The following is a 26,646-nucleotide window of genomic DNA, read 5'->3' as shown; positions in this document are numbered from 1 at the left end:
CAGATCAGATTTGGGGATGTGGGAGTGACGTTATGGGATAAGAAGGCAGCATCCATCAGAATGCAGGGTTTCATCGGGGTATCAAAACAGGAAACCTCTTTATTTTAGTGAATTTCATTCTCTTCATGAATTCTGGGAGCTAATCACCTTGTGAATCCCCTTATAATTTGAATTGCTTTCCTTTTAGAAACAGTAACTAATGACAGCTTTCTTAAAGTATTTTTCTTTATCAACTAGAAAAAAAAAAACATTTGAGTAAAATAAATTTTTAAATAACAGGCAACCTGCATGCTATTTTTAATCCTGCCTATTCTTAAACTTCACACTAGGACACTTTGTAAAAGCTTTCCTCCTGCAGCAAACAGCTGTTCTTCTCCCAGCCTCTCTTTTATTAAGTTGAAGACTCAGTCTGTTACTTTTAGAACTTTTCCACATATGGAGATTCTCTAGTGTCTTTCTTGTCCTATAGATACACAGATAAATTTCCCCTTACGGGCAAGTGCATTAGTTCTAAACTAAATATTTGATACTTGTCCCGGCAACCTCAGGAGAATAGGATAAATCCATTAAAACTGCTTGTTTCCACATTATCTTTTAATAAGCCTTAAGTGCAATTTGCTGGGTTACAATTAGAGAAGACCTCTGTGGTTTTGCCTTTGCTTCTGCTTTACAGGCAGATCCAGATACAACACAGGTAATTATTAAAATGCAGCCTCACCGTTATCTTACTGCCTGATTATTCCATTTTGAACTTCATTCTACTAATTGCTTGTAAAATGCTGCCATGCCTGTTTGGTAATGTTTTACGCTCACTTTGCACTCTCGTGACAAGCCAAAGAGCAGAGAACCAAGTGTAAATGTTTCCTTCATGGAAAGATACATTTAAAAAAATGAAACAATAAGTAAATGAAAGTAACCTGTCTTAAAAATAACATTGAAGATACAAAGCTGAGTATTCAGCAGTTAAGACCCAATACAATTAAGGCTGCTTTTATTACCTTTATTTGCTTTTTCCTCCCAGATTCAAGCATTTAATTATGTGCTAACATTTCCCAAGAGACAGTGGTTTCCAAGAAGCCTGTATATTCTTTCTTTATTTTGCAATTTTTTAAACATATTAGAGATTTATGAAAACAAAAATCAATGTAAACTGGATTCACATACCAGCATTACTTTTCCTCTTTTTTAACTTTCTGATTACGTGATTACTTTGAACAACTGTTGAAACTTCAGTGCAAAGTATTTGAAACTTCCACCATATTCTTCAGAACCAGGGCTTTACTCATCACAGATCTCATCTCAGATAGGATGGACCATTTCTTCTGCTCCATTCATAACCTGTATTTCCTTAGGCTTGCCATGGTCAGTTCATGTACAAAGCAAGAACTCTACTAACAGTAAAAAAAGCACAGTTTAGATTATTTCAGTCCTTGGAAGCAAGTGCTTGTTTCCTTCTGTAATCAATAGTAGCTGTGTATACAGTAGCCAAAGACAGAATTCTGTCTCTGAGTGTTTGTTCTTTGAATATTATTGATCTGTTTAGCTTTCATGGTACACAAATTTCACTCTGATGTGATATTGAAGGGTAAAAGCTGGACTGAGGTTGATTTTATTAGATCATTCACTGTACTGACATTTTTCTTTGTCTTAGTTGCAAGCAGGACAGAGCAAGTTTATGCTTAATCAAGCTGCACATCTTGCATCTTGAGCTGTCCTGTTGGCAATATACCCATCCACATTTCTGGAATATTTCTGGAAGGATTTGGCTGTGAAGTAGTAATTAATTGGTGAGACTAATATGCTAAATTTTCAATAAGGAGTAAAAAAAGCAACTCAGAAATGTTAACAAGATATCAAATTTAATTTGCCTAAAGTAATTTGAAATGATTAGGCAATATAACACAGTGAGTAAAAAATGGCAAATGCAATGTTTTGTAGCAGAAAATAGGGTTGTTTGCAGCAGATTCACACATCCCTTCTGATATTACATGTTGTGTCTCTGAGATAGTATGTAGTCTTGGTATTTGATGCCCTTGAAGCTCCTGTAAGCAACTCACCTCTCCCAGAAAGTAATATACAGCTCTGCCTTTTCAGATGCTAAGCAGGTAGCCTTGAACTCACTTGTACCATCTGTGAAACATGAAGCAAAGCAGAACACTGAGCAGATGGCCTCTTGCTTTGAGAGCTCTTACCTGAATATAAAGGGCAATGTCATATCAGGTTTTAAAGTTCACTGCAGTAAGTCAAGGATTGATTTGCCCACTTCCACTGCAGGCAAGACAAAAAAAAACAGTAAATCCATTTTTTCTCACAATTCAGAATGAGACAGTCTGCCTTCCTTCCCTGGTCTTTGTTCAGTGAGGAAATATGTTCTCTGATTGAGAAATCTTTGAACAAGATCTACACTGCCTTTCACAATTTATGTACGTTCCCTTAGTACATTCACTTGATCTCCCCAGACCTCGGTTTCCTGTTTGTAAAATATGAATAGCACAGCTTAATCACCTCACAGAGACATTCAAGGTGTAGTCCATTATGTTTGTGAAGTGTTCAAAAATATTTTGACAGAAATTTCCAGGCAAATGCAGAGAAGAGGTTGAATATGTAGAAGTCTTCTATGAAAGACACAGTTTATTATTAAAATGAGAATTAGAGGGGGTTTTAATTGTAACTCAGTTGTAAGTGCAATCCAAAAAAGGCGGTAATGACAGAAGTTTTTCAGTTTTCAGTTTATTATATTTAACTTGACACAAAGAGCCCTTTCAGAAAGACCAGTAGCATTTCACATTATCAAAATCAATGTAAATTATACATAATTATCAATTAGTTGGGTCTTGCTCTGTATTTCACTTAATAACCAGTGACTTCCATTGCCTTCAGCAAAGTACAAGAACCCTGGGATGAGATGTCTCGTAGAATGTAACGTTTCCTTCTAAATCAGTTACGAACTTTTCTTGAGTTTACATTTTTTCTTCATTTGTGGCCTGATCCAATACGTTACATTCAATTAGGGTCTTCCAGTTCATTTCAGCAGCACAGGGATTAAGTCTACAGCACTATGCACATAATATCCACATTAAAGGAGGCAATGGCATAGCAGCCAACTCCTGCACGGCAGGGAAATTGCACTGGGAGCAAGTACCCAAAAGAAGGTGCGTCACACTGGTGTAATGTGTCCACAGTGACTCAGAGGGATGAATGCCAACTCATACTCAATCAATATCATTCCTCACACAACTTCCTTAGGAGCTCTTCTTCCACTAGCCGTACTCAGTTTGTGCCATGCATGTACTTCCCAATTATATGATGGAAAGTTTGGAAATAGCAGGTTTTCTGAACCAGCAGTTCTGAAAGAAATAGACAAAATATGCAGCTGGTAGTCTCTAGAATGACTGGTAAGTAATTATTGCAAATAATATGGAATTATGTCACAGTGGTTGAAAATAGCATCTGAGTTTTGATGGGAAATTTTGAAATTAATCCAAACACAATTCCCTTATCAACTGTATTGCAGTAGCACATATGTAACAGTCAGACCAACTGATTGTGATATAATATGCTACACATAAATATTATTTGTAGTAGTTATTAATCTCTGAAATATTATCTTTAAAGGCTGGAAACTGGACAAGTGTTTGTTAGATATTTATATATTGTGAATATCTAGTGAATTTATTCATTTTTACAGTTCAAAAGGATTTGAAATATTCTTTAAAACCACTTCACTAGAATCCTTCAAGCAGTTTAACTGTGTGTCGTTACAGTGGCTAGGAAACTGCTGTAGAAAAAAAATTTGCTCCAAAGCTTATGCACTCAAATAAGGGAAAATTAGAGTTGAACAAAATATCAGTTTGATTACCTGAATATTTTAAATGTTCATCTTCTATGAAGATTGTTAGATTACCCTTTTTTCGCTTTTTAGCAACTAATACATATCAAAAATTTCATGGATGCTCAGAGTGATGTTATTACCTCAAAGTTAAAAAGGAAAAAGGATTCTATTCCAGTTTGTTAAATGGCATTATGACTTCAGTGTCATGTAGATGTTTCTGCTTAATAAGTCATTATTATGACTTTATTGATGAAATACTGTGGCACTATAAACATCAGACCAAAACATAATACTTGTATTGCAGTTTATTGCAGTTTGCTGCCTTAAGTAAAATCTTCTCAGCTTTCTATAGCAATTGCTGCAGAAAAGAGCAAGAAATCAAACATGATTCCAAAGTATTGCTGTTCGGTCACAGGCTTGTGAGGAAAGTACCTTAGATCATAGTCCTTCCTACAATGTCTCTTTACACATTTTTCTGTAAAAGAACAATTGTCTGCAATTAGATTACTTGCTAGATACAGTGTCACCAGGTCAGGGGCTGATTTCATCACGCACCAGACACATTTGCATATATTAATACATTCAACATAACAGTATTTAAAAAAAAAATCTTTCTTCTTCCTTGGTCACACAAGCAGCACCTGAACAGAAGATTTTTTTTTTTTCCTGTTGCTTACTGAAAGTCTTCTAAAAGGTGTTACAGCAATTGTAATTTGTACAGCTGAGATGGAATGACTCTTTATATAGTTTTCATTGTAGTTGCACTTACAATGTCTATTACTGCAAACCTGTGGAAAGCATACGTGCATTAGAGCATTACCCCTAAGGAGACAGTTAAAAAAACCCACAGTGTAATCAAGACTGTAAAAAAGGTGCTTTTACTGGAACCGTGATAGATAAAAGCAGCTAAAGTGCCCTACACGCACAGATTACAGGTTACAGATTTTACAGTTTACAGAAATCTTATCAGTATTTTTTTTATTGATTGATGATACAGTAATACAGAATAATGTGCCATTATTGCTAACGGGAACTGCGAAGGTCCTTGTTATGAAATAGATGCTTAGAAAAAATACGCTGCACTACAAGGAATGCAGCAGCACAAAAAGGATTAATAATATTGGGTTTACTATACTGGAGATTCCGTTTATCTAGAATCAGTTATGAGAAAGGTTTAGTATTTCCAGCATAATCTCTGCTGAGCACATTTGCACAGCATACAGTTGGCAGGTCTAGTTCATGGCTGACTCAGTGTTATAATAATTTTTCAAAGCAAGAGTGGACTTTTTAGAGAGAGTTTTATTGTGTAGCTACTACATTTGTCTTCCAGAGAGTCCAAAATTTATATATCTGTATAGGAAAACATGGTGCCAGCTTTCCTTCCAGGAACAAAGGGACAGATCTCCTAACTGCGTACATATGTATTCTGTGTTGTCTCACATTTGTGCTAACTTGTGCAAGTTTTTCAGAAATTAAGAAAGCAATCCATGGGTCCTAATCTAAATTTAGCATGCCTACAGTGATGTTCCTGTGCTTTCTAACTGAACCCCTGGTTACTGTGGATAAACCTGCCTAAAATCGTCCCATTCAAATTGCTATGAGCTGACTCACACGGGCACCTGTTTTCTCTGTTCTTTGGTTTCTATAAACTGAGAGGTAATACGCATGGGTACAAAATGACTATGTAGATCATATGAAGTATTTTCCGGTGTTCTCGTAGGCCAATATTAGGAATTGAGGATGCATTTTTCACTTGGATGTAGCTACAAGTAATATCCTAGCAGACTCTTTTGAAATATTCTTTGCGAGGTATAATAGCCTGAAGAAAAAAACCTCAATTTTTCATTAGTGACTTTTGTGTTCATTTCTGATGTGTTAGAATTTAGATCTTAACTTAAAAGAGAAAAAAAAAATTAATGGTATTGTGTAAGTTGTACCCTCTGGGACAAGGTTGCACATTGTTAGCAGCAGCTCATTTCTAAAAGTGAAATAAGCATTTGCTTTGTAATAATACAGCAAACATTCTTAAGTTGCATTGTATAATATAATAACCTATTAATGCAACATTGGAATGAAAAGATGCTGTTCATTGCAGAAATTCCACTTTATTGGAATGCAATATAACACAGATCTTTATTAATAATGACTTAAACAGTAGATGTGCAGGGAATTTGATTGCAGTAAGATAATTGTTCTCTAAGACTGGTATCACCTGTAAGAATTACCTTTTATTGAGTAATTGTTTGGTCATCTAGCTGTCTACAATAATAGATTGTGGAAAAACTCCTACCAGAATAAAAAATGAGATTCTTCAGTTCTGTAGAAGGTAAGAACCATGAGAGTACACGTATGTTTTTCTCTCTGTGGTTCTGTTTAAGGCTCGTAACCAATGATATTATTCTAGGGAGAATTTGTAGTACTCTCAAGTAGTGACTGGGCATGAACAAGTGTAATATTTAGACAGAAACTGATTTCCTGATTTTCCTGGAGTGTGATGAAAAGGCACTGAAGGTGAAAGTGCTAACACAATGCTAAAAAGGCAGTAAGAACCCACAGGGGCACTTCATAAGCTCATGCCCACAAAACTTAATAATTCACTGTATAGTAATATGCTTTTGAAACACTTGTTTCTTGTATGGCACTGTGGTATTACTAGTGTGCTGATTTGGCATAACAATAAAACTAAAAAATTCCTGTTAATGTACCTGGTCAGATCTGAAAAACACCAAATGTGTATTTCACAGTGCATGTGCGCTGGCAGAGTGGTGTATTTGTGTGTGTATGACAGAGGATGGGATGCTCCCACTGTTATATAAAATCAGGTTCACGTCTGAATATATATGAAAAAAATTGTGTAATACTATGTTATGGTGCAAGCAGAAGAAGCAAAAATGAGGTTGGAAAGAGGAGAGTTCTTGATACATAGGATTTACACAAGAACGCCATTCCTGCCGAGCATCTGTATTAGGCTACTTTCTAAGGGAGCTGGGAAAAGAGATTGGTCTTTTGCTTAAGGAAGAGTGTGCAAGTGACATGACACCTCAAACAGATGAGATCTATGGAGATTTTAGGAAGCTGTGAGAAGAAAGTGAAGGAAGGACTACTCTGCTCAAGATTTGTGGATCCGTGGCTTCCTGCCATGGGAGAAGGAAATGAAAGATTCTGGAGTGGAAGAGTGGAGCTGCCCAGGGCCCGAAGGGGCTGGACGGGAAATGCAGGAAGTGGTTACAGGTGGCTCCATGACTCCTGCCATCCATATCCATTATGTTCAAAAGAGGATGGCACTGAGAAGGTGGAAAAGCCCGTTTGAAAAACTTCAAAACCACTTTATTAAACCAGCTTTTCTACTTTTGCCATGTATAAATCAGATGTCTGTAGAACTGCATAGTTGTCTCTTCTTGTTCTTAACCATATCTGATAAATGCAGCCCATTTACTAATGCAGGTTTCACAGATTCATACAGGACTGGTATTTATCCCTGCTACTTCATTTGGCTATTACACAGCTACAGTTGTCTTTTCTAACTTGATGCCTGACACAGCTTCTTAAACGTTTCATACCAACCAAAGCAGCATGTAAAGACCAGGAAGTCAGCAGGTTTGCTGGATTTCCTCACTGCAGTGAAGAGAGCTGAAGCACCTCACTTGTGGTCTGGTCTTTGTTTTGTTTTTCCAAAGGGTACTCAGAACCTGGAGATTGAAACTGTGGGTACTACTACCTCTAAAAAAATCAAACCAATTGTGCTTTAAAATGCAAGTACTGTATTATTATGTCACTAGTGTATTAAAGCACGAGACTGTTATTTACTGATAGAATGCTATTAAATGCTTTTATTTGAACTCATTCTATTACAGAACATGAAAAGCAGCGGCTATGCAAAAGCACAGATTATATGAATTTGCACTTCAAAGTGAAATGGTTTTATAATGAATATGTGCGAGAACTCTCTGCTTTCAAGGATGCAGTGCCTGAATACTCTCTGTAAGTAATGTACAGGGAAGCTACCCCTGAGTTTGGGGTTGGTACAAGGTTTATTTTGGTCCAATATTGTTTCTCAAGTTTGTGCAAGATCTCAAGGTGCATAGCACTGACAACTCTTCACTTTTTGAACTTTCTCCTCTTTAATTCTTCATTCTATCAAATGAAATAGTCCAGGTATTAAAAGTGCTATTAGCTATTTCACAGGACTCTCTATCCAACTGTTGTAACTGCAGCTTTCATAAATGACAAAATATTTTGGTCAGAAAATGCCTGAGGAAGGTATGAAATATGGGAACAGTGGCAGTATTAGTTATAGGCCCCTGCATTTGTTTCACACCCAGACTTGGATAAAGATACAATGCTAATGGGATACACCACTGAAAGTATTCTTACTGGACTGCGTTAATATTCAGCTGCTCTTTTCATTTTCACCTTTTCTCTTGCAATTTATACACTCAGTCCTGTGCTTTTATGCGAGCTATCTCCTTAATCTCATTCCTTAATCTTCTGCAAGTCTGCTTTGCCGAGATGGTTTGGGGCCTGTTGTTGCTTTAAATTATTTTTTTTTTAAATAAACTGAAGAAAAAGAAAACACAGCTGAATTTTTATTATTTCTCCAAGTTATTTCACATACAAATAAAAAAATAAATGTTAACGAACTAATATTGATAAAAGACACACTCTAAAATTAAAAAAAAAAAAGTGCAGAATGTGATCCCTTGCAAAACATGGACACATTTCTCTGATGTCTACTACTAATTTTACATCACTATGGTAGACCATTTAGAGTATTGTGAAATTGAAGCCCCAAAGACCTTTTGGTAGCCACAGTGTCTTTGGTGACAAAAATTTTTCTAGGATGATAGACTTTTTAGCAACTAGAACAGACATGAAGACACAAGATGCCAAACTGCTGGGCTGTATGGCATCCCTCCTCTCAGGATCTTTATGAGTATACTGACTTGACTTTGCAAAATTGTTTTTAATTTTCAGGTGGTTTGAACCATTTGTCATTCAGTGGCTGGATGAAAATGAGGATGTCTCAATGGAATTTCTTCATGGAGCACTAGAAAGAGACAAAAAAGATGGGGTAAGCCTTTACTTTTTAAAGAAAAGAATAAAGAAAGTATTAAGAAAGTAATTTAGTATTGCAAAACCAGAAGTACATTTGGTCCCACAGTATCATTGTTAGACCACACAAGATACACAGTCTCTTGGAAGATAACCCTATGGACAAATTCCTGCTCTAATTCCATCTGCCTAAATTCCCCTTAGACTTCAGTCTATGACTTTTTAAAAAAAATTTTTTTTATTTATTACTTTTTATGACTCTAGGAAGAATTTCAAGTGTAAGAACATCAGTTAATACAGTTGTGATCTCTGAACAAGCATTAACTCATTTGACTGTTTCTCTCTAGTTTCAGAAAACATCAGATCATGCCCTCTTCTCTTGTTCTGTGGTTGATGTCTTCACACAGCTCAATCAAAGCTTTGAGATTATTAGGAAACTGGAGTGTCCTAATCCAGAAGCACTATCTCATTTAATGAGAAGATTTGCAAAGGTAAATTAAAATCAATGCGTCTCGACTAAGCTTCAGAGAGAGTGACATTGTGTTGCCATGTACTTAGAAGCTAAGTAATTCCAATGTTGTTTAGAATCAATCTCTTCTACCTCTGACGGGGACTCTAAAGACATGCTAGCTGTGGCTTAAGATTGTTTTTCATCTACTTTGTCAAAATTGTTTAGAATCATGGGATGGTTTGGGTTGGAAGGGACCTTAAAGATCACCTAGCTCCACCCCCCCGCCATGTTAGAGAAGTTTTATCCTCTCTCAGATTTCATATTTATATATTTTATACAGTCAACTATTATTCTTTCTAAGCACCGATTACAATTCCATTGATGGAAAAATTCAGTGAAATGCAATTATCTAATTAGTCAGTGCAAGGGAAAATCAAGGTAGGGCAATAAAGTATTGTTGGTTGAAGGTGGTAGTTCTTATTCATCTGCTGTTTAATAAATTCAACTTTGTTAGACCAGCTTCCTATTTGGATTGTAATATTTCCTCACAACCTTTAGATTTCCATTATAGTCCCGATGGCTTTGAAAAAGTTTGCATTTACATTTATTCATATTCTTCTGTTGCAAAAATTTCCCATTTGCAAACAAAGTTCCAATTTACATTATTATTGTAAGGTAAGCTCATATTGCCAGGCTTTGAACAGAGCTCCCTTGATCTTATTTTTTCCATTATATTTTTAATCTATACATTGTCACCCTAGAGGATTTTTAGAGCTTGCTACTGTTCCATTAAGTATGTAGCACATTGCAAAGTGTAGAGCTCTCAGTGCTTCTCAAAAAACAGTATGACTAAAATGGAGGTATCTCTGCTACTGAAGATTACATTCCATTAAGACGAACCCACCATCTGTTGTGCAGGGATTTGAAAATGTGCTCACAAGATTGTTTATATTATATCAAAGAAAATACTATATACTAAATGTTGTAAGCAGCCATAAAATATGTAAACCTCCTTTATATAAACATCCTTTTTTGTGTGTTTTTTAAATTATTTTTGGTTTACATTATGAAATTTACCATTTAAACGATTCTTCTCTCCTAGACTATCAACAAAGTGCTTCTTCAGTATGCTGCAATTATTTCAAATTACTTCAGCTCTTATTGTGATAAAGAAAATGTGGTGAGTAAAAAGCCATGTTTTGTCTCTGCCTTAGGAGTTACCTTTAAATGACTTACTGTACTTTTTGAAAATGTAATCACTTTTCTGTATGAGAAAAAGCATGAATGGAGGAAGGGATTTTTGTTTTGCTTTATTTTTTAAGAGGTCAGCATGTTTTCTTAGCTGTTTACATTGCTGTGTAAAAGCTGGAATATGTGGAATTAGTTACGAATCCTAGTTAATCATTTCAGTATTAAAGTAGAAAAAAATTTACAAGATGGCCAGAAACGCTCCCTGGATAACAGCCTTAGACGGTGGTGAATATGGTGACTATATCTGCATCTTTTTTCCAAACAGAAAAACATATTTTTGAGTTTTCATTTTGCATTGGCTTGCTTTTCTTCATCAATTTATTCATTAGAGAGTTTTTAAGATCCTTGTTCCCTGTGCAGGGAGTGTGTGCAGACTTTTCTGCTACTACCACTCACCCTCTGTGCTTTATCCATGCAGCAGCGAGAAGAAAATCATGTGCTATTTTGTTGCCTCACTGCTTACAAGGGACTCCCTAATGAAGGACCAAATTGCCATGGATTCAGAAATAAATGAGATATGGATGCTAAAGATGTGGTTAAGCAAGGCAAGACATGACCAATAGCTTACCATGACCAAGGAAAATTGTTCTTGTAAACTGACTTTTCAGTATCATTGATATTCAAAGAAAGCTCGTACTCCAGAGGCAGGCAACATTTAGTACTATGTCTGCTGTATTTAGTAGTATGTTTTACAGATGTATCAATCTATGATTAGATAAATAACTGCGGCACCATCCTCATACTATCCACCTTTAAAAATACAGCCCCTGTAAAGCTCTCACACAGATCACACAGATCTCAGGTTTGTCACAGCTCTGTGTACTATGTCTGCTGTATTTAGTAGTATGTTTTACAGATGTATCAATCTATGATTAGATAAATAACTGTGACACCATCCTCATACTATCTACCTTTAAACATACAGCCCCTGTAAAGCTCGTACACAGATCTCAGGTTTGTCGCAGCTCTGTGCATGTATAGGTACACCTTCTACATATTCCTTACCTCTTTCCCCTCCAAAGCAGAAACAGAGCTGAAAAGAACACAAGACTCTCCCCAGTGTGGAAGAGTGAATTCATTGCACATCTTCTACTTTAATGTTAATCAATCCAAACCAAGCTTCATCTAAAATAATCTGTCTCTGTATTTGACCCAATATGAGCCACAACTATTCCTGAAATTTAATGTAAAAAAGAAATAAATTCTGTAGCTATGTTTTTCCATTTCTTTCAATTTAATGATAATATTATATAAAGCTTACTGCTTCCTAGAAGAAATTATTTTTAATACATAGTGTTGAGTCATTGAGTCAAATGGTTTGTGTGGTCTTTTGGCCTGACCAATGGGATTTTTTTAATTGTTGCAGAGGTTGATTTCCAAAGTCACCCTGGTATGCCTATCTTTACTAAAGCTTTAGATGGAATTAATCTCATTATGATATAAAGTATTACATCAAATGCCTTTGGGGGGACAACTTATTTTTAACAGAAGCTACCTTTTTGAAATATGTACTTTTAGCTTAATAAAAGACCATTTGATCTGGTGATCTCAATTATATTAAAAATCCATCTCCTGCATTAAAGTTGATAGAAGAGATTAAAACAAATACTTTTTATTATTAAAGTTAGATATCGGTATTCTTTTTCAAGTCAATACTTCTACTGGTTTTATTAAACACTATAAAATGTGCACATAAACTGTTTAAATAAAGGCATACCAAAGGTGCCTTTCATAAAGACATGTATCTAATGTGAAAACATCCTCTTATCTTCCACCTCCTGTCAGAGTTCAAAAACAAGCCTGGTTTTATGTATTGTACTTGCCACTCACTTTGTTATGTGTTGTTGCATCCGGCTGTCTGATTCCTGTAAATGGCTGCAAAGAGTATTCTAAAGGACAAGAAGGTAACAAAATAATACGATGAGAATGTTTTTAAGCTCTGGTTCTGTTTTTTACTGACAGCAATAGAAATTTTTCCATTGAGCCAAGGTAAGCTTAGACTCTGAAAGAGCAACCTTAGCTAGCCTCAAATGAAACTTTGAAAACTGCCTCAGTATGAAGTATTTATTCCTTAGCATCAGTATATAGCCAAAGGTATTTGCACTTGTTTTGAACAAAAGAAACAAGATGTTATATTCAGCTACTCGTTCCTCCATTGGAAGTCATAATCATTGATTTGTGATATTGCAGATAATTTCCAGAATAATGAATATGTCAGAAGAGAGGAGATAGAGGAGAGGAGGACACAGTCTTAGTGATCATAAATTAATAGAAGGTAGATAAACAAATAGAAGGAGGGAGGTTTGTGGATTTTTCAACCATTATACAAAGCCAGCTGTCTTTTGCAGGAGGCCGAATAGCATGCTTTACTGAGAAGCAGTAATGTAAGTATTAAGAGGTTAGAGCAAATTTTTTTCCTTCAGTTGAGAGGACTCTGACAGGAAATTCCTTTAAGAGTAATGCAGAACCAATTAAAGCTAAATAATGTTATTGATCTTTTGAATACCAAGGTCTAATCCTACCATGTTTCAGCAGTACATCGGAACATGCTGCTAGTGAAAGGTACAAATGAGTATCAATCACTGTAATCATTCGACCGCTTGCCTGTTGTCTGAAAAAAAAGTATCTGTGTTTTATTGGAATGCATTACTTCTGATGTAAATTTAATCCAATCATAGTGTCTAAACAAATCCAATCATACATTGGAACACACTGACCTTGCCCAAGCAGAACTCTTTTAGCAAGTATTATCTTACTGCTTCCCCCCACCACACCAAACTAGCCCATAACGTTACCTGAGTACCCAAATTCTAGTAATAGATCCTTTCTTCCATAATTTTGTGATAAACTGCTTAATTTTATCCATGTTTTACTTTTTACCTTATATTTATCCGGCACTTGCTGTCTTTTACACTGTGGCTCTGTGTTCTGCCTTAAAGAAATAAGCTTAAACAGCAATATTTTTAGAGTAAATATTTTTACAAAATTCTGTTGCCTAATTCATTCACCAACTTTTCAAGCAATGCAAAATGTACATTTCTGAAATATTATTATTCTGTTATTAACAGAACTGCCTGTTGATCTGGGTTACAGTGCTGTCACAGTTTTCTGCAGACTGAGCCTAGAAAGCAATCTGGCATTCCCCTTCCCCCTGATTATTTTCACCCCCAAATTACTTTTATCATTATTGTGTCTGTTCTCAAAGAGATTATAATGTGCTACTTGCATTAATCCACCAGATGTAACTGTATTGAGTATGACTAGCAACTACGTGGAAGACAAGGTTCAGGACATGAAATACTGGGATCTGAAAACTGCCCAGCTGGTTGGGAGAAGGTGTTCAGTCTCCTGTAACACTGTCTTAAGGGCATAATGGGCAGTCACTGGCTGAGTGGGTTTGCTGACTGGGCAAAGAGGAGTGTGAATAGAGGAAAGGGGACGGCAGCAATGGTCAGAACCCGAGATCCTCCTCTAAAAAACACAATTGTGTGAATGTAGGGCTGCTGAAGAACTGGTCTTCAGCCCAGAGGCTGTGAATACACATATTCATCCATAAAAGGAACATAACATACACATTCTCACATTTGGTGCTCTCTTTGTAGCCCTGTATCTTGATGAACAACATTCAACAATTAAGAGTCCAGCTTGAGAAAATGTTTGAGTCCATTTTTGAAAGAGGTGAGTCATATTTGTTTCCTGGTTCATTCAAAGTTCCTTAGAGATCATTAGCATCATGTTTTCAACCTAGTCACAGCCTTCAATTCTGCTAGCAAAGAAAATCAAAATCTCAGAAAATCAAAATCTTAAAAAAAAAAAAAAGTCTACAAGAACTATTTAATGTCTTGACAATACTAGAAAGACCTAACACTATTTCACAGAAACATGCTAATGATCTGTAAAGTTCAACCAGCACTGGGTGTTCTGTGTTGTAATCTGTACTGCCAAATTTATTTTAATGTTTGTATTGGAGTATACTTTGCTTTTATATGTATTGGTACGTTTTGCCTGTATCTGAAAATGTTGTACAATATGTGCTTTGTGCTTTTTCTGTAATGTGTCATGTCTTTGTCTAATGCCTTTGACTTGCAATCCACTGAGCAGAAGAAAGAAGGAGAGAGATTCTCTTATGAGGTTTGTGATAGTAAGCATCTTTTATTATTCCTGACCATATTTTCTAAGGCTAAGAATAGTCACATTTCCTACTAATGTCCATTGATGCATTTCTGTAATTCCCTGTGATCTAAAGTCAAAAAGAGCTATGCTTGGGCATTCAGTTGACACTCTAAACTGAAAAATTTTACTAGGCAGATAGTGTAGTCTTTCAGAATGTCCAAAAATTCTATAAAACATTTTTAAGTGCACTTTTCAGTATCTGAGGGCCTGCTTGTATTCTGAATTTGCCACCATTTCACCAAGAGCTGCTTCTCAACAGTCCAGAATATGCTTTGCTTTATCTTCTTTTAGATTTCAGAAGATTTAAGAGTGCCTAAAGTCCTGTCAACAGTAAAAGGACATAAACGTGTGCTTCAATACTTTGCTGATTGTAGTTTTTGACTGTTTTGAAAGCTAAAGAAGAACTTTAAGTATTTTCAAGCTAGAATCCTGTCTTCTTTTTAAAAATCACTGTTTAGATAATGAATACGCTATCCTTATTATCAGTAGCTGGCTTTAAAAAAGAACACACACACACACATATCAGCTTTTTCTTGTTGAGACTGTAGTTTGATAGTTTCATAAAACTTTGATCTGATGTGACCACACTGTAGAGAGAATTGGCAAATACATTATTTAATATTTTCACATGCACAGTAGAATGCTGCAGAGGTAAGACAGTCCCCTGTGTCATGCAATGAATAGCACCTTCCAAATCAACCTACAGATTAACTCCATGGTGAGGAGGTTTTGTTGAGCTAGTAATAGTTTCTTGACACTGCTATGGCAAAAATACTTTCTGCTTCAGGGAACATGAACATTACTAATACTCTTGCCTTCCATGTTCCTATGTTCTGTGCAAAGTACTTTGTATTAAGGTCTTAGATCCAATCCTACATGTTGAATGTCATGAATTGTAAAAACAGCTAAGTGTCCATAAATCCTGATGAAGACAAGGGCAGAAGAAAGACAAGTAGCACTTTATGTCTGTATCTATCAAATCATTTTCAAATCAGAATACTTTCTCGAATCTCCAAAATATTCCATTTTTCCTCAAGAAAATTATTGGTTTTCCTTTTGCTCCCAACAGCTCATATAATAAAAAAATACAGTTAAGACATAATTAGGGGTTTGCGCACCAGTTTTCTTTCAAAATCTCTCATTGCTTCTCATCCTTTTTGTTTTCCCTTTTGATGTTAATGAGGATGAATTATTACATCGGTGTTACAGTATCGAAGCAACATTTCCTAGAAATGTGGTGCAACGTGCAACCCTTGGAGAGAATTTGGAAATAGTTTTCTAAAATCCTTTTGTTAGGTACTTTAAGTGCATCTCCAATTCATGGTCTAAGAAAAAAAGATCTAAAAAATACATTCAAAGTTTTGTTTGTTTCTCATTAGGGGAATTTCTTGAAGTACATTCACGTTCAATCTTTTGTCACCCACATCAAAGTGCCCCTAAAATGTTTGTCCTCAAACTGGAATATTTGTTCCCCTAGCTATTCCAAGAGCATAAACCCTAATGGCCAATTTGCCTTATTGAACTGGTACTTATAAGAAGCAAAACCAGCAATAAAATCTGTAAGCCATTTCCTTGCAGGAAGAAAATAGTTTAATATTTTGCTTGCAGAGGGCATAAAAAGTAAGATGATTTTCAGTGGAATAATGAGACCTATTTCAGTTGAAGCAAAACTAATTCTAAGAAAAATTAAATGCTGTTAATCTCCTCGGTGTCACATTGTGAGCAGTATGTCTTTCAAACTGTGCAAAATACCACAATCATGCAGCAGTCCCTGTGTTCAGAGTAGGCCTATTGCATATTGCAGGGCAGGGAGCCCTATAAATAGAGAAAGAACTGGGCTCTCAGCTCTCCTGCAATTAAAATAAAATAGTCTGAACTGTATGAGTTTCTTTATTAACTCTCCTGCTGTAGCCAAGCAAGAAGGGTACTTAAAAAATATATAAATGAGATCAGTCTGCCATAATCATAGAATCATAGAATGGCCTGGGCTGGAAAGGACATCAAAGATCATCAAGTTCCAACCCCCTGCCATGGGCAGGGACACCTTCCACTAGCCCGGGACCCCTCCCACTAGCCCAGGTTGCCCAAAGCCTCATCCAGCCTGGTCTTGAACCCCTCCAGGGATGGGGCATCCACCATAATAAAGTAAGAGTAGTAGAGCAGGATCCAACCCACTGTCTTTTTTTTTTTTTTTAATCAAGTTCAAAATAATGGGAACAGATTATCATAACGCAGAATTTTGCTTTAGCTCCTGTTTCATCCAAAAGGAGTGCACTAAATCATTTTTTCATGCCTGACAAGTTGGAAGCTGAAAAAAGGGAAAGAAAAAAAAAAGTTAAAGTTTTTGTTGCTTTTCACCAGATGGCAGAACATGGCAGAAAGGAGTTACAGCAATTAAGATATAAAAAAAAAAAAAAGGTGGAAAGCAAAAGCACATTGTTTATGTACAACAGCATGATGTTGACTGTAGGTAAATCATATTTCCACTCCAGTAAGTTCAGTTCCAACTTTACATGTAGTGCTTAGGAATTCCTTTAGGAGCTATATGTGGTCCTAAAGACTGTGATGGGCTGACAGAGGCCCAGACATGCAGAATAGTTCTGAATTGTCCATCTTTAAATCTGTTAAGTCAGAGGCCTAAGTATTTAGAGCAGTGGCCGCCAAACATCTCAAAAAGGGATTCACTGTACCTGGATAGTCGGGAGCGGGGGTGGAGGAAGGATAATGTCTATCGGAGACAAAAAGAACCACTGAAGTGACAGATCTGGTAGATACCTGTATCTTCCCTAGATGTACATACAATATGTAAAACTCTCTTCTGAACAGAAGTAATCAGTGGTCCCATTAGGGAACTGTAAGCAATTAGACTTGTGAAACTGCAGATAAAGGGAATTCCAATTAAAGAGGTTTCCTTTAACTCATGCAAAAGTAATTTGCATCTCTCTAGTTTCCTACAGAAACACTACCAAATTTGCAGCTAACAAGATTAAATCCATACTAGCACACATTAAATTATACCATGGAGTAGCTCAATCGAACACATTATGTCTGAAGCAGCCAAATTCATCAGATCTTTAACTCTTTTCCAAGGCTTGTATGTATAAAAAATTTCAGTTTTAGACAGGCAGCATTTAGAAACAATTATGTTCAAATATTTCTTATTTTTTCAGCTATTAATCAAAAGTATTCTCTGCTTTTGTTTAGCATTCAGAAAAAGTCAAATTTCTAATTATCGATTTAATAATCGATAATCAACAGATCTTATTGATTTGTGCCAACAAATTTATGAGTATGTTCTGTTGTGGGTAAAAATTAACTCTTATTATTTGAGAAGATGGTAAAATAACAGAAATATTTAGGAACCTAAGGACGCCAAGCAAATTAAGAATAGGAAGAAAAGTAGGAGTTACAAGTTAACGGCTTAATAACATTTCCACTACCAAAATAAGTTTGCTCTTTAAAAAAATCCAGATTTTGCCACCTGACCAACCTTCCAATAGATTTTGAGACTAGCCCACACATGCTGTGAACTTGAAATGGAACCCAAGAAGCTAAGGGATAAATGGTCTTTTCTCTCATTCAATTCTTAAATTAGATATAGCATATTAATGGCTCTCAACTTTTTTCCCCCCAACAATAATCTGCTCAGTTAGGGCTTTTTTTCTTTTAGTTCCTTGAAAAATTGTTCAGGTGTGGCTTTTTTTTTACTTCTTCATCAAAGTCTATGGAACAAATGAGACTTGAGGCAAAAGAGGCCCCAATACTGTAGGTACTTCATTTAAGTATCTTTATATCCCTATATGACATCTTTCAGATGCTGATCAGCATTGCCTTTTGCCTCGCTTTCATCCCTTCCTTCTGGTTGACTGCAAAGTACGTTAACATTAGGACTAGGTTAGCTCTATAATTCATCATTTAGCCGCATCTGGGTGGCTGAGATTTCTGCAGCTGAGTGTGTTTGTATCTATTTACTTAAACTGCTACTAGTAGCAACTAGTGTGAAGAATTACAGATTGCATTTACCTGAGTTCTTATACGCTTCCCTTCCCATAATAGGTCTGCACTATCCATAAACAGATTGGCTCATGAAACAGAGATGGTTGCTTTTATTGTTACTCCCTTGCTAGTTAAGTAATCTCAGCCAAGTCAAGAATGCTGAGGATTTCTTCTCTTGGTCACTGGAAAGCCTTAGATAAATGAATTAATCTCTTCATCCCTGATTCGCCTCACTGGGAAATTTACCTCCTTTACATAGTGGTGTTGAGAGCTGTGTGTCACTGTCTCAAGTAGTGAGTGTGATGTCAACCTGCATAAGTCTTGCAGTTTGTAAACTTCATTAAGCCAAACCATTTGCACAGTGCTATGGCACATTTCCCACACATTTCCCTGTGAATAAGCAAACCTGGTATAAAATGCGTTAGCAGGAGTTTTTCAAGCCATTACTGAAATAATATATCCTTCTAAAACACAAATAAAATCCCTTTTTGAGTTGCTGTTGCAACACCATGATGGTCTTGCCCAGCGTAATCACGTGAACTACAGCCTTCTAGAATATTTGAGAGGGAGACAGTAACTCTTCCTACTTCCACTGGAATCTTTTTTTTTCCACAAATATTTTGGTTTTTAAAACATCATAGCTGAACATATTTTTCACATTAAAAAAATCAGTGTATTAATTTATGCAAAAATATATCTTCTTCCCATGCCTGGAAGCGTTGGCCAAGTTCAATGCAGCTTTGAGCAACCTGGGCTAGTGGTGGGAGGTGTCCCTGCCCATGGCAGGCAACTTGGAACTAGATGATCTTTAAGGTGCCTCCCAACCCAAACCATTCTATGATTCTACAATATACAGAAGATCATCCACAGCAGTCAGTGTGTGTGATGTGCAGAGCTGACTTAACTCCACTGCACAAGACCATCCTAAAACCATATTTACCAGTATATCAGGGAAGGAAAAAAAAAAAAAAAGGTCATGGCTGTGGTATATTTGGATATTTGCCTATCAAGGGCTGATGCCCGAAGACCCTCTGATTTGCGTTGGGAACACATTAGCACGTAGAGGGCACATGGTAAAATAAATGAAAAGTGCACATTTTAGTCCTGATGAGATGCTCAAATTGCCATATTTTCTAGTAAACAAAAACAACAACAACATTTAAAAATCTTGCCAACATATTCTTAGTCATCACATCATCAGGTGCCTAGTACACCTTGGATGGTCAGCCCGCATACCTCTTTATATTCCACTCCTCCCTATGACACTGCATTAATGAGCATGAGCATGAGCAAGGCTGGATGTCCTGTCAGGTGCCTCCAGCTGTGCACACACAAACTTGTTCATGCAATTTGTGAGCACAAAGACCTCAAAAACCTCTAGCTCTTGCATGCACCTTTCGATAATGTCTGTTATGTCCACAATCTGATATTAGTATTCAATCAGATTTTGGCCAAACTAAGTCCAATTCCAGGAGAATTTAGCAAATATATTGTGTTTTCTGGTTATCACAACAACCTATGATCGAAAGTAACTACATTGGCCTCTGTAGTCCCAGTAACAAGGTGATTCTCTAACTTGTGCATGATCTGGTAAGAAATTATGAGTCTTCTGCCTGCTTGGTATTTTTGTGCTTTCTCTGATGTGTGCCATGTTCAGTGTGAATGCTTGTGTGTTCAGTATTTGTTAAATGTTAATATTCTAGTGGTCTTAAATTTGTGTTCTGTATGTATGCCACCAAAGTGTAATTCCCTAGTGAAATGCATTTCCTGGAAAAATCTTTGCCTTTGTTAGAAAACTCTATCTTTGTTAACTAATACAGACATTTCAGTAAAATTAGCTTTTTTTATCCCTGCTTTATGTATGAAGGAAAACAATCACTTTAAGTGTATGAACTGTCAGAGTGTATCTGCCAGGGAAACTGCTAAGACATGAAGTGGAGAAGCAACAGAACTTCTCTCAATGCAAATTAAAAACTAAATCAGTAAGTAGTCAAAATGTTAAAATATAAACTTCTCAGATTAGAAAACTGAGACACATCCATCACTGAATATCTTCTAAGGGATGTATCACAATTCCCCTTGTCACCTATTTCAGATTTTTGTCAAAAACTATAATGAAAATCTTGGTTTTTCTATGCTTTTAAACCACACATAACTTCTAAGGAGAGAAAGGATTGTCCAAGGTCAGAACATAATAGATCTTTGAGGATGTTTCAGAGTTTGTTTTTTCTTTACTTTGCCTTAGAATTACTGTGTAGTCTCATCTAAGTTATCCAATGAGCTATGACACTGCTTCCCCTTGTCTCTAAAGTGTGATTAAAAGAGCTGACCTACTGCACCATAGTACTCTGAAGCATCAGATGAAGAATAAGCACTAAACACTACTCATGCAGTTGAAAGACATGAAGATGCAAATAGAGACAGAGCTGATTATGTATTCTAATGAGCAGTTTCCCTTGCAATTGTCAGAAGACCTGTATCTGACCTTACTGCAAAACAGAGCCCAGAATTTGAGGATCATAATTGAAAATTATTCCTTACCGTTGTGATGTAGATAGCTGAGAGAGAAGGGACATCAGCTATTAATTCACATTCAGCTGTTGATCCTGATGATCATCAATCATATCACACAAGGGACTGTAACTATTTTTCCTAAATACTAAAATCTCAATGAGACAAAAAAGTTGGGTTTTTTTTAAGTTTGAAAAAGAATGCATAGCGAATAAACAAGCTACTGATCAATATCAGCAGAGTACCTTTTCTGACTAAATATCTGTGCAGGGATCCCCATCCCTGTAAATGTAAAACTATATCTCTCCCCTGCATTCTCTTTTTTCCTATGTTCAGAAAACCCGTATCAGAGGCACAGGAGCTGTTCTCTCTGTGCATCAGAATGTGTTGCACTGTGCTTGAATGATGTATGTCTCAATAGCTCTTAGAAACAGAAGTGCTGAAATTCAACATATTCCCTTCCCTCATACTATATCAGTAGAAGCAGCATGAGTGATCTTCAAGCCATCTTTTCCAGTGCTGGCTTTTCTACTTTTATCCTGCATTAATGGGAATATGGAAACATCTTCCACACAAATCACAAAAAAATTACCAATGGTGGCGAAATGCACAAAAAAAATAACAGATTAAAACATCTGCAGTATTATTAACGCAAGCACTACATTCTCATGCATCCTTCTCTTGGTATGCCTTGTGAATACCATTTGCCTGATAATGGTAATTCTGTTCTTGTGACTGGCAACACAATTGCACCATCCCATAGAAAGCTGTTGTTTAATGGCACAGTTTTGATTTCTAACAATATAATTCTTCACTATTATTATTAAATATTTTCCTTTAAATGGTAATTGGAGTTTTGGCCCACTAAAGCAATCCTGTGTTTCCAAACAGGTGTTTCCACATTTGTTTTTCCATAGTGCAGTGTATCATTGCATATAATTCCTAATTCATTTATTGTAATGGAAAACCCCAAAACATAGTGTATAAGTAAAATATAACATGACTTATCTCTTTACAGTTGGATCCTGAAGCTAGTGGTGTTCTAAAAGAACTTCAGATGAAACTTAGCAATGTATTGGATGAACTCAGCATAACATATGCTGCAAGGTAACACACCTATTTTACTGCAAACCTTGGAGAAATATTCCTGTTCAAAAGTCTACCTCATCGGTTAAGTCTGGGTGGTTGTTTGGATGGCCTGAGGTAGAGCTTCCTTCTGCCCTGATGAAGTGGTGTGCGTTTGTGTATAGCGGTAACCCCACGGTAAAGAAAACTCAAAGTGGTCTCTGGGCGTGAACATGTTACAGAGGAGAGGCTGAATGAGTATGGTCGTGTGCCAGCAGTGCCTGTGCTATAAGAAGCTGCAAGTTATTTTTGCTTCAAATTAGAAAGGAATCTGAGAAACAGGGATTAGTGCTGTAGTGGTATTCATTATGCGAAGTTGCTTATTTAATCCATCGATGAACCATCTGGGTGGTCAGTGTTCCCTTTTTCTGAGCATGTTTAGTTTGTAATATTGTCCTGCTTTATTTTTGCTCCCAAACCCTGGTTCTCTGATCGTTGACAGTGCATTAATATTATTTCTTTCCCAGGCTTCTTTCTGAATGAGCCAACTAGGTTTCTGCAAAAGAAAACCCAGGAACAGCTCAATCTAGGGTATGCTCCAGATAGCTAAAACATTCCTTAAGGGTCAGTTTATTGCTGGGGTTTGTGAAGTTAACAATGTTAGAAAGATGGCTAATATCAAGAAAAGCCAATGCATTATTTCGGCTTTTATTGGAGGGACTGGTCCCAAGGACTTACATGAGCAGCTTCAATAGCAGCTTCATGTTGATTTTACCTAGGGCTGTGAAGCGTGTAGGCAAGTGCACATCCAATTGTACGTGGAAAAGTTTCCAATGTTTTCAGGTAGAGATTTGCATTCTCTTTTTATGATGAGCCATGTAGCTGGAACAGCTTACTGCCTAATTATAATGTTTCTTTCTCTCACAGTAAATTCTCTTTCACTTTCCTCAAGTTAATCTTTGCCGTCTATCTTTTCACATTAATAGGCCTGGTATATTTATGGCCTCTGTTTTGCATTTCTATTCATAAACTAATCCTAAACCAATTCAATAAATCATAAATCAATTCAATAAATAAAATAATTGCCATGCATGCAGAGCCTTATTCTGCCTCTGAACTGTTGACTCTGATTAACTGCTGTTCTACATTGTTTAAATATATTGACCAAAGACTATCACATCAATGACACAAGACTGTCAGACACGTTGCTCAAGCAGATCAGTTAGGAAACAGAGTCGTTCTCAGCAAAGCTGAACAGAAACAACTTGAGGAGAAAGCATTTATTCACACTCACCTTGAAGTGGAAGATTCCTTCCAGGAGGAAGAGTCTAACTACTTCTTAGCAGGGTTTTTTTGTGAAATAATATTTTAAGCAGTCCAAATGTTTTAGCTCTCTAGTTGCAAAGAAGTAAGCAAAGTTTCTGCTGGCACTGACTCTGTGTGAAACCCAGGAAAAAGTCAAACGAGACAAATGGGGCAAAATCAGTAGAAGTTTTGTATTTGTCCTTAAGAAGAATATCAAAGCTTGGTTTATATTAACCATCAGGAGAAAAATATTTCATAGTCACCTGTTCCTGCTGTCCTTTCACACCAAAAATAAAATCTTGAGAACCTGTTGCTAGCTGGTCATCGATCATACCCTAAACTACAGACTCTGATATATCCCTTGCTTTCAGAAAATAATTACTTGGCACACCTACAAGGGCATGAAAAGCATAATGACCAAACAGAAACAAGGGAAAAACTCAAAAGAGTACGTGCTTTAGTTATCTAAGCCATAATCCTTAGAAAGAGTTCTTTTCAGTCTGTAACATCTGCAGTATCTTGCATTTGTGAACTTTCCATCATTGCAGAAAAGATTTAAATCTTGTTGAAGAACCTGATGCAAAATGATAAATGTTGTTTTCTAACCCAAAATCTTTTCATTCTTTCTCCCCCTCCCCCCCATTCTGTAGTTTCCAATTTATTATTGAAGATTGTGTAAGACAAATGTGCAATGAACTGAATCAAATGAGAGGAAATGGGAATGCAGCAGCCAACAAGAACAGTGCGGCCATTGATGCCGAGATTGTGCTTCGGCCTCTCATGGATTTCCTGGACAAAACGTAAGTGTGGCAGTCAGGTTTATGTGCTAGATTAGGAACTGGATGCTAGTCAGGCATACTTGGTTTTACCTCAAGCATCATTAATACTTAGAAACACTCTGTAGTACTTTTAATATTTGTAGTATTCACACGTGTGCAGAATACGATGCTTAACCTGTTTACTTATCCTGAGCAATTTCTATGTAAGCACCATGTTTGCCTTTCTATTTCTTGTCAATTTTTAGCTGCTTTATCTATAGGTCAGTCTTTTATCTTTAGCTATCTACATAGTCCTATGTATTAAGTTACGAGAGGGGCGTGTGTTGCTTTCAAGCAGTATGGATTTAAATCTTCATTATCTTTAAAAGGTTTACTCCACAAGTCTTGAAGAAAAACCAAAAGTGTTTATACACTTACATGTGCTATCCTAAGCTCATAGTTTAAAAAACTGGGTAAGCTGACTTTTGCCTGTAAGGTTCGATTCCAGATTGTCATTTCTCAAAGCTGTCTTCATAGCATCTTTGAGATTTAATTGAATAATGACATAATGGAAACAAAAATGGGTTTGAAATTACTGTCCAAAAATATTCCCCACCACAGGAATGTTAAATGGAATATTAGCAGATGCTAACCCCATGCACAGAAAGTTAGGATATGAAATTTGAAAAAACTACCAAAACAAACCCACTGCTAGGAAATATCACCTTTCTTACAAATATATATTTATAATAGGATTAGAAACATGTCATATTAATATAGTTTGGGGTTTAGTTATTCCTTATTATGCTTTTATTTGTGTGCTCACTAAGAGTAATAAGAGATGCTAGAAATATGAATTGGCATATTTATGATGCTATACGTATAATGACTTTCCGATAATCTTTTTTTACATTAATAGATTAGACATAATTCTGTAAAATTCCCCATATATGCATTTGTGTGATATTATTTTGAAAGATCTCTTCCTTTGCCTGAAAACTGCAGCACTTTATTCATTACACTACTTGTTCATGATGATACATACAAGATGGTTCATAAATATACCCTTAAATAAAGAAAAAAAATCTAAGGATATAGATCCTCCAAAAATTTGATTTTACAGTTAGTAATAGCTAGTATGATTGCACAGATATGACAGTGTATAGAAATAAATGCTTCCAAATGGTAGCTCTGAATTTGCATCAGCTATCAATACCTAGTTCTACATCACTGTAGAAATATAAGACAACAAGGAAGATGTTTTGGTTTTACTTTTAAGACCTAAACAAATTATATACCAAAACTTTAATTGAGGCACTTGGGAGTGTTAAATTGCATCATCCATCAAACTTTATACTGATCAGCATTTTGAATTTTTGATAAATCCATCATATATTAAGCAATAAATTGGACAGTGGAGATTTACAGTATTTTGTAATCTGCAAGTCTTTTTGTTTTACCAAAAATATTTAGTGATAATATTGCAAAATAACTAAGCCATTGAGAAATTCTGATTAGTAGAGAAAAGCTTAACCATATTGGCGATTAATCTGAGCATATAGTGATACAGAACCTCTGAAGTCTTAATGCTAGTTTTGGAGACTGGTTTGTGTTCTGTTTTATTCCAGTTTAAGTGTCTCTGCAAAAATCTGTGAGAAGACAGTTCTGAAACGGGTTTTAAAAGAGCTATGGAAGTTAGTCTTGAACAAGATAGAAAAACAAATTGTGCTTCCACCACTGACAGACCAAACCGTAAGTGTCCCGGCAGTAGTTCACACACGTTATAAAGGATTGTAATAATGTGCTTAATCAGGTCTTTGCCAAGGGGTGTGATACCACCCTTTTCTGTACCTTGACCATCAGGAATACTAATTGGCTGTAAGCAGAGTGTTGCTCTCTTGTGTTTCAAAGTAGCATAGCTGGGTTGCTCTTCCGTAGCTGGTAAGGAAGACTTTGCTCTGTCCTATACTGCCTGCCTCAACTCAGAGCAGTTTTTTTGAAGGCATTTTAAAAGAAGCTGGATCATTGACTTTGTAGTGTGCTTTCATACAGGGGCTTTTAAGTTTCATTTCTCTTGACTTCATCATGCACAGTAAGTGTTCCCTGCCCTTCCCAGTTGCAACAGGAATTCAATCACTTCCCTTTTCACAGCTCCCAGAAAGCCACAAATGCACCTTCCCATTCTCGAGTCCCGCCTGCTGTGCCATTCCTCATCTTGAGGCAGCACTTAACATCAGGAAGCTTGAGCCAAT

At 36.3% G+C, this 26,646-nt stretch overlaps 1 protein-coding gene across 1 annotated transcript in view; it reads left to right on the top strand.

Moving 5' to 3' along the window:
* Positions 1 to 26,646, top strand: part of LOC104467313 (protein unc-13 homolog C-like) — a gene marked incomplete at its 5' end in the record, with an annotated part of 137,902 nt that overhangs the window by 88,010 nt on the left and 23,246 nt on the right. The window contains 9 exons of the mRNA XM_010081047.1: positions 7,687 to 7,813; positions 8,807 to 8,903; positions 9,232 to 9,375; positions 10,438 to 10,515; positions 14,189 to 14,264; positions 21,603 to 21,673; positions 22,285 to 22,373; positions 24,287 to 24,436; positions 26,023 to 26,146. Coding sequence (XP_010079349.1) covers positions 7,687 to 7,813; positions 8,807 to 8,903; positions 9,232 to 9,375; positions 10,438 to 10,515; positions 14,189 to 14,264; positions 21,603 to 21,673; positions 22,285 to 22,373; positions 24,287 to 24,436; positions 26,023 to 26,146 — 956 coding nt within the window. The remainder of the gene's footprint in view (positions 1 to 7,686; positions 7,814 to 8,806; positions 8,904 to 9,231; positions 9,376 to 10,437; positions 10,516 to 14,188; positions 14,265 to 21,602; positions 21,674 to 22,284; positions 22,374 to 24,286; positions 24,437 to 26,022; positions 26,147 to 26,646) is intronic.

The sequence above is a fragment of the Pterocles gutturalis genome, unplaced genomic scaffold (assembly GCF_000699245.1).
Source record: "Pterocles gutturalis isolate BGI_N339 unplaced genomic scaffold, ASM69924v1 scaffold2694, whole genome shotgun sequence".
In the NCBI taxonomy this organism is placed as follows: Eukaryota; Metazoa; Chordata; class Aves; order Pterocliformes; family Pteroclidae; genus Pterocles; species Pterocles gutturalis.
The sequence above is the reverse complement of the archived record's forward strand: the minus strand, read 5'-3'. Positions and strand labels throughout refer to the sequence as shown.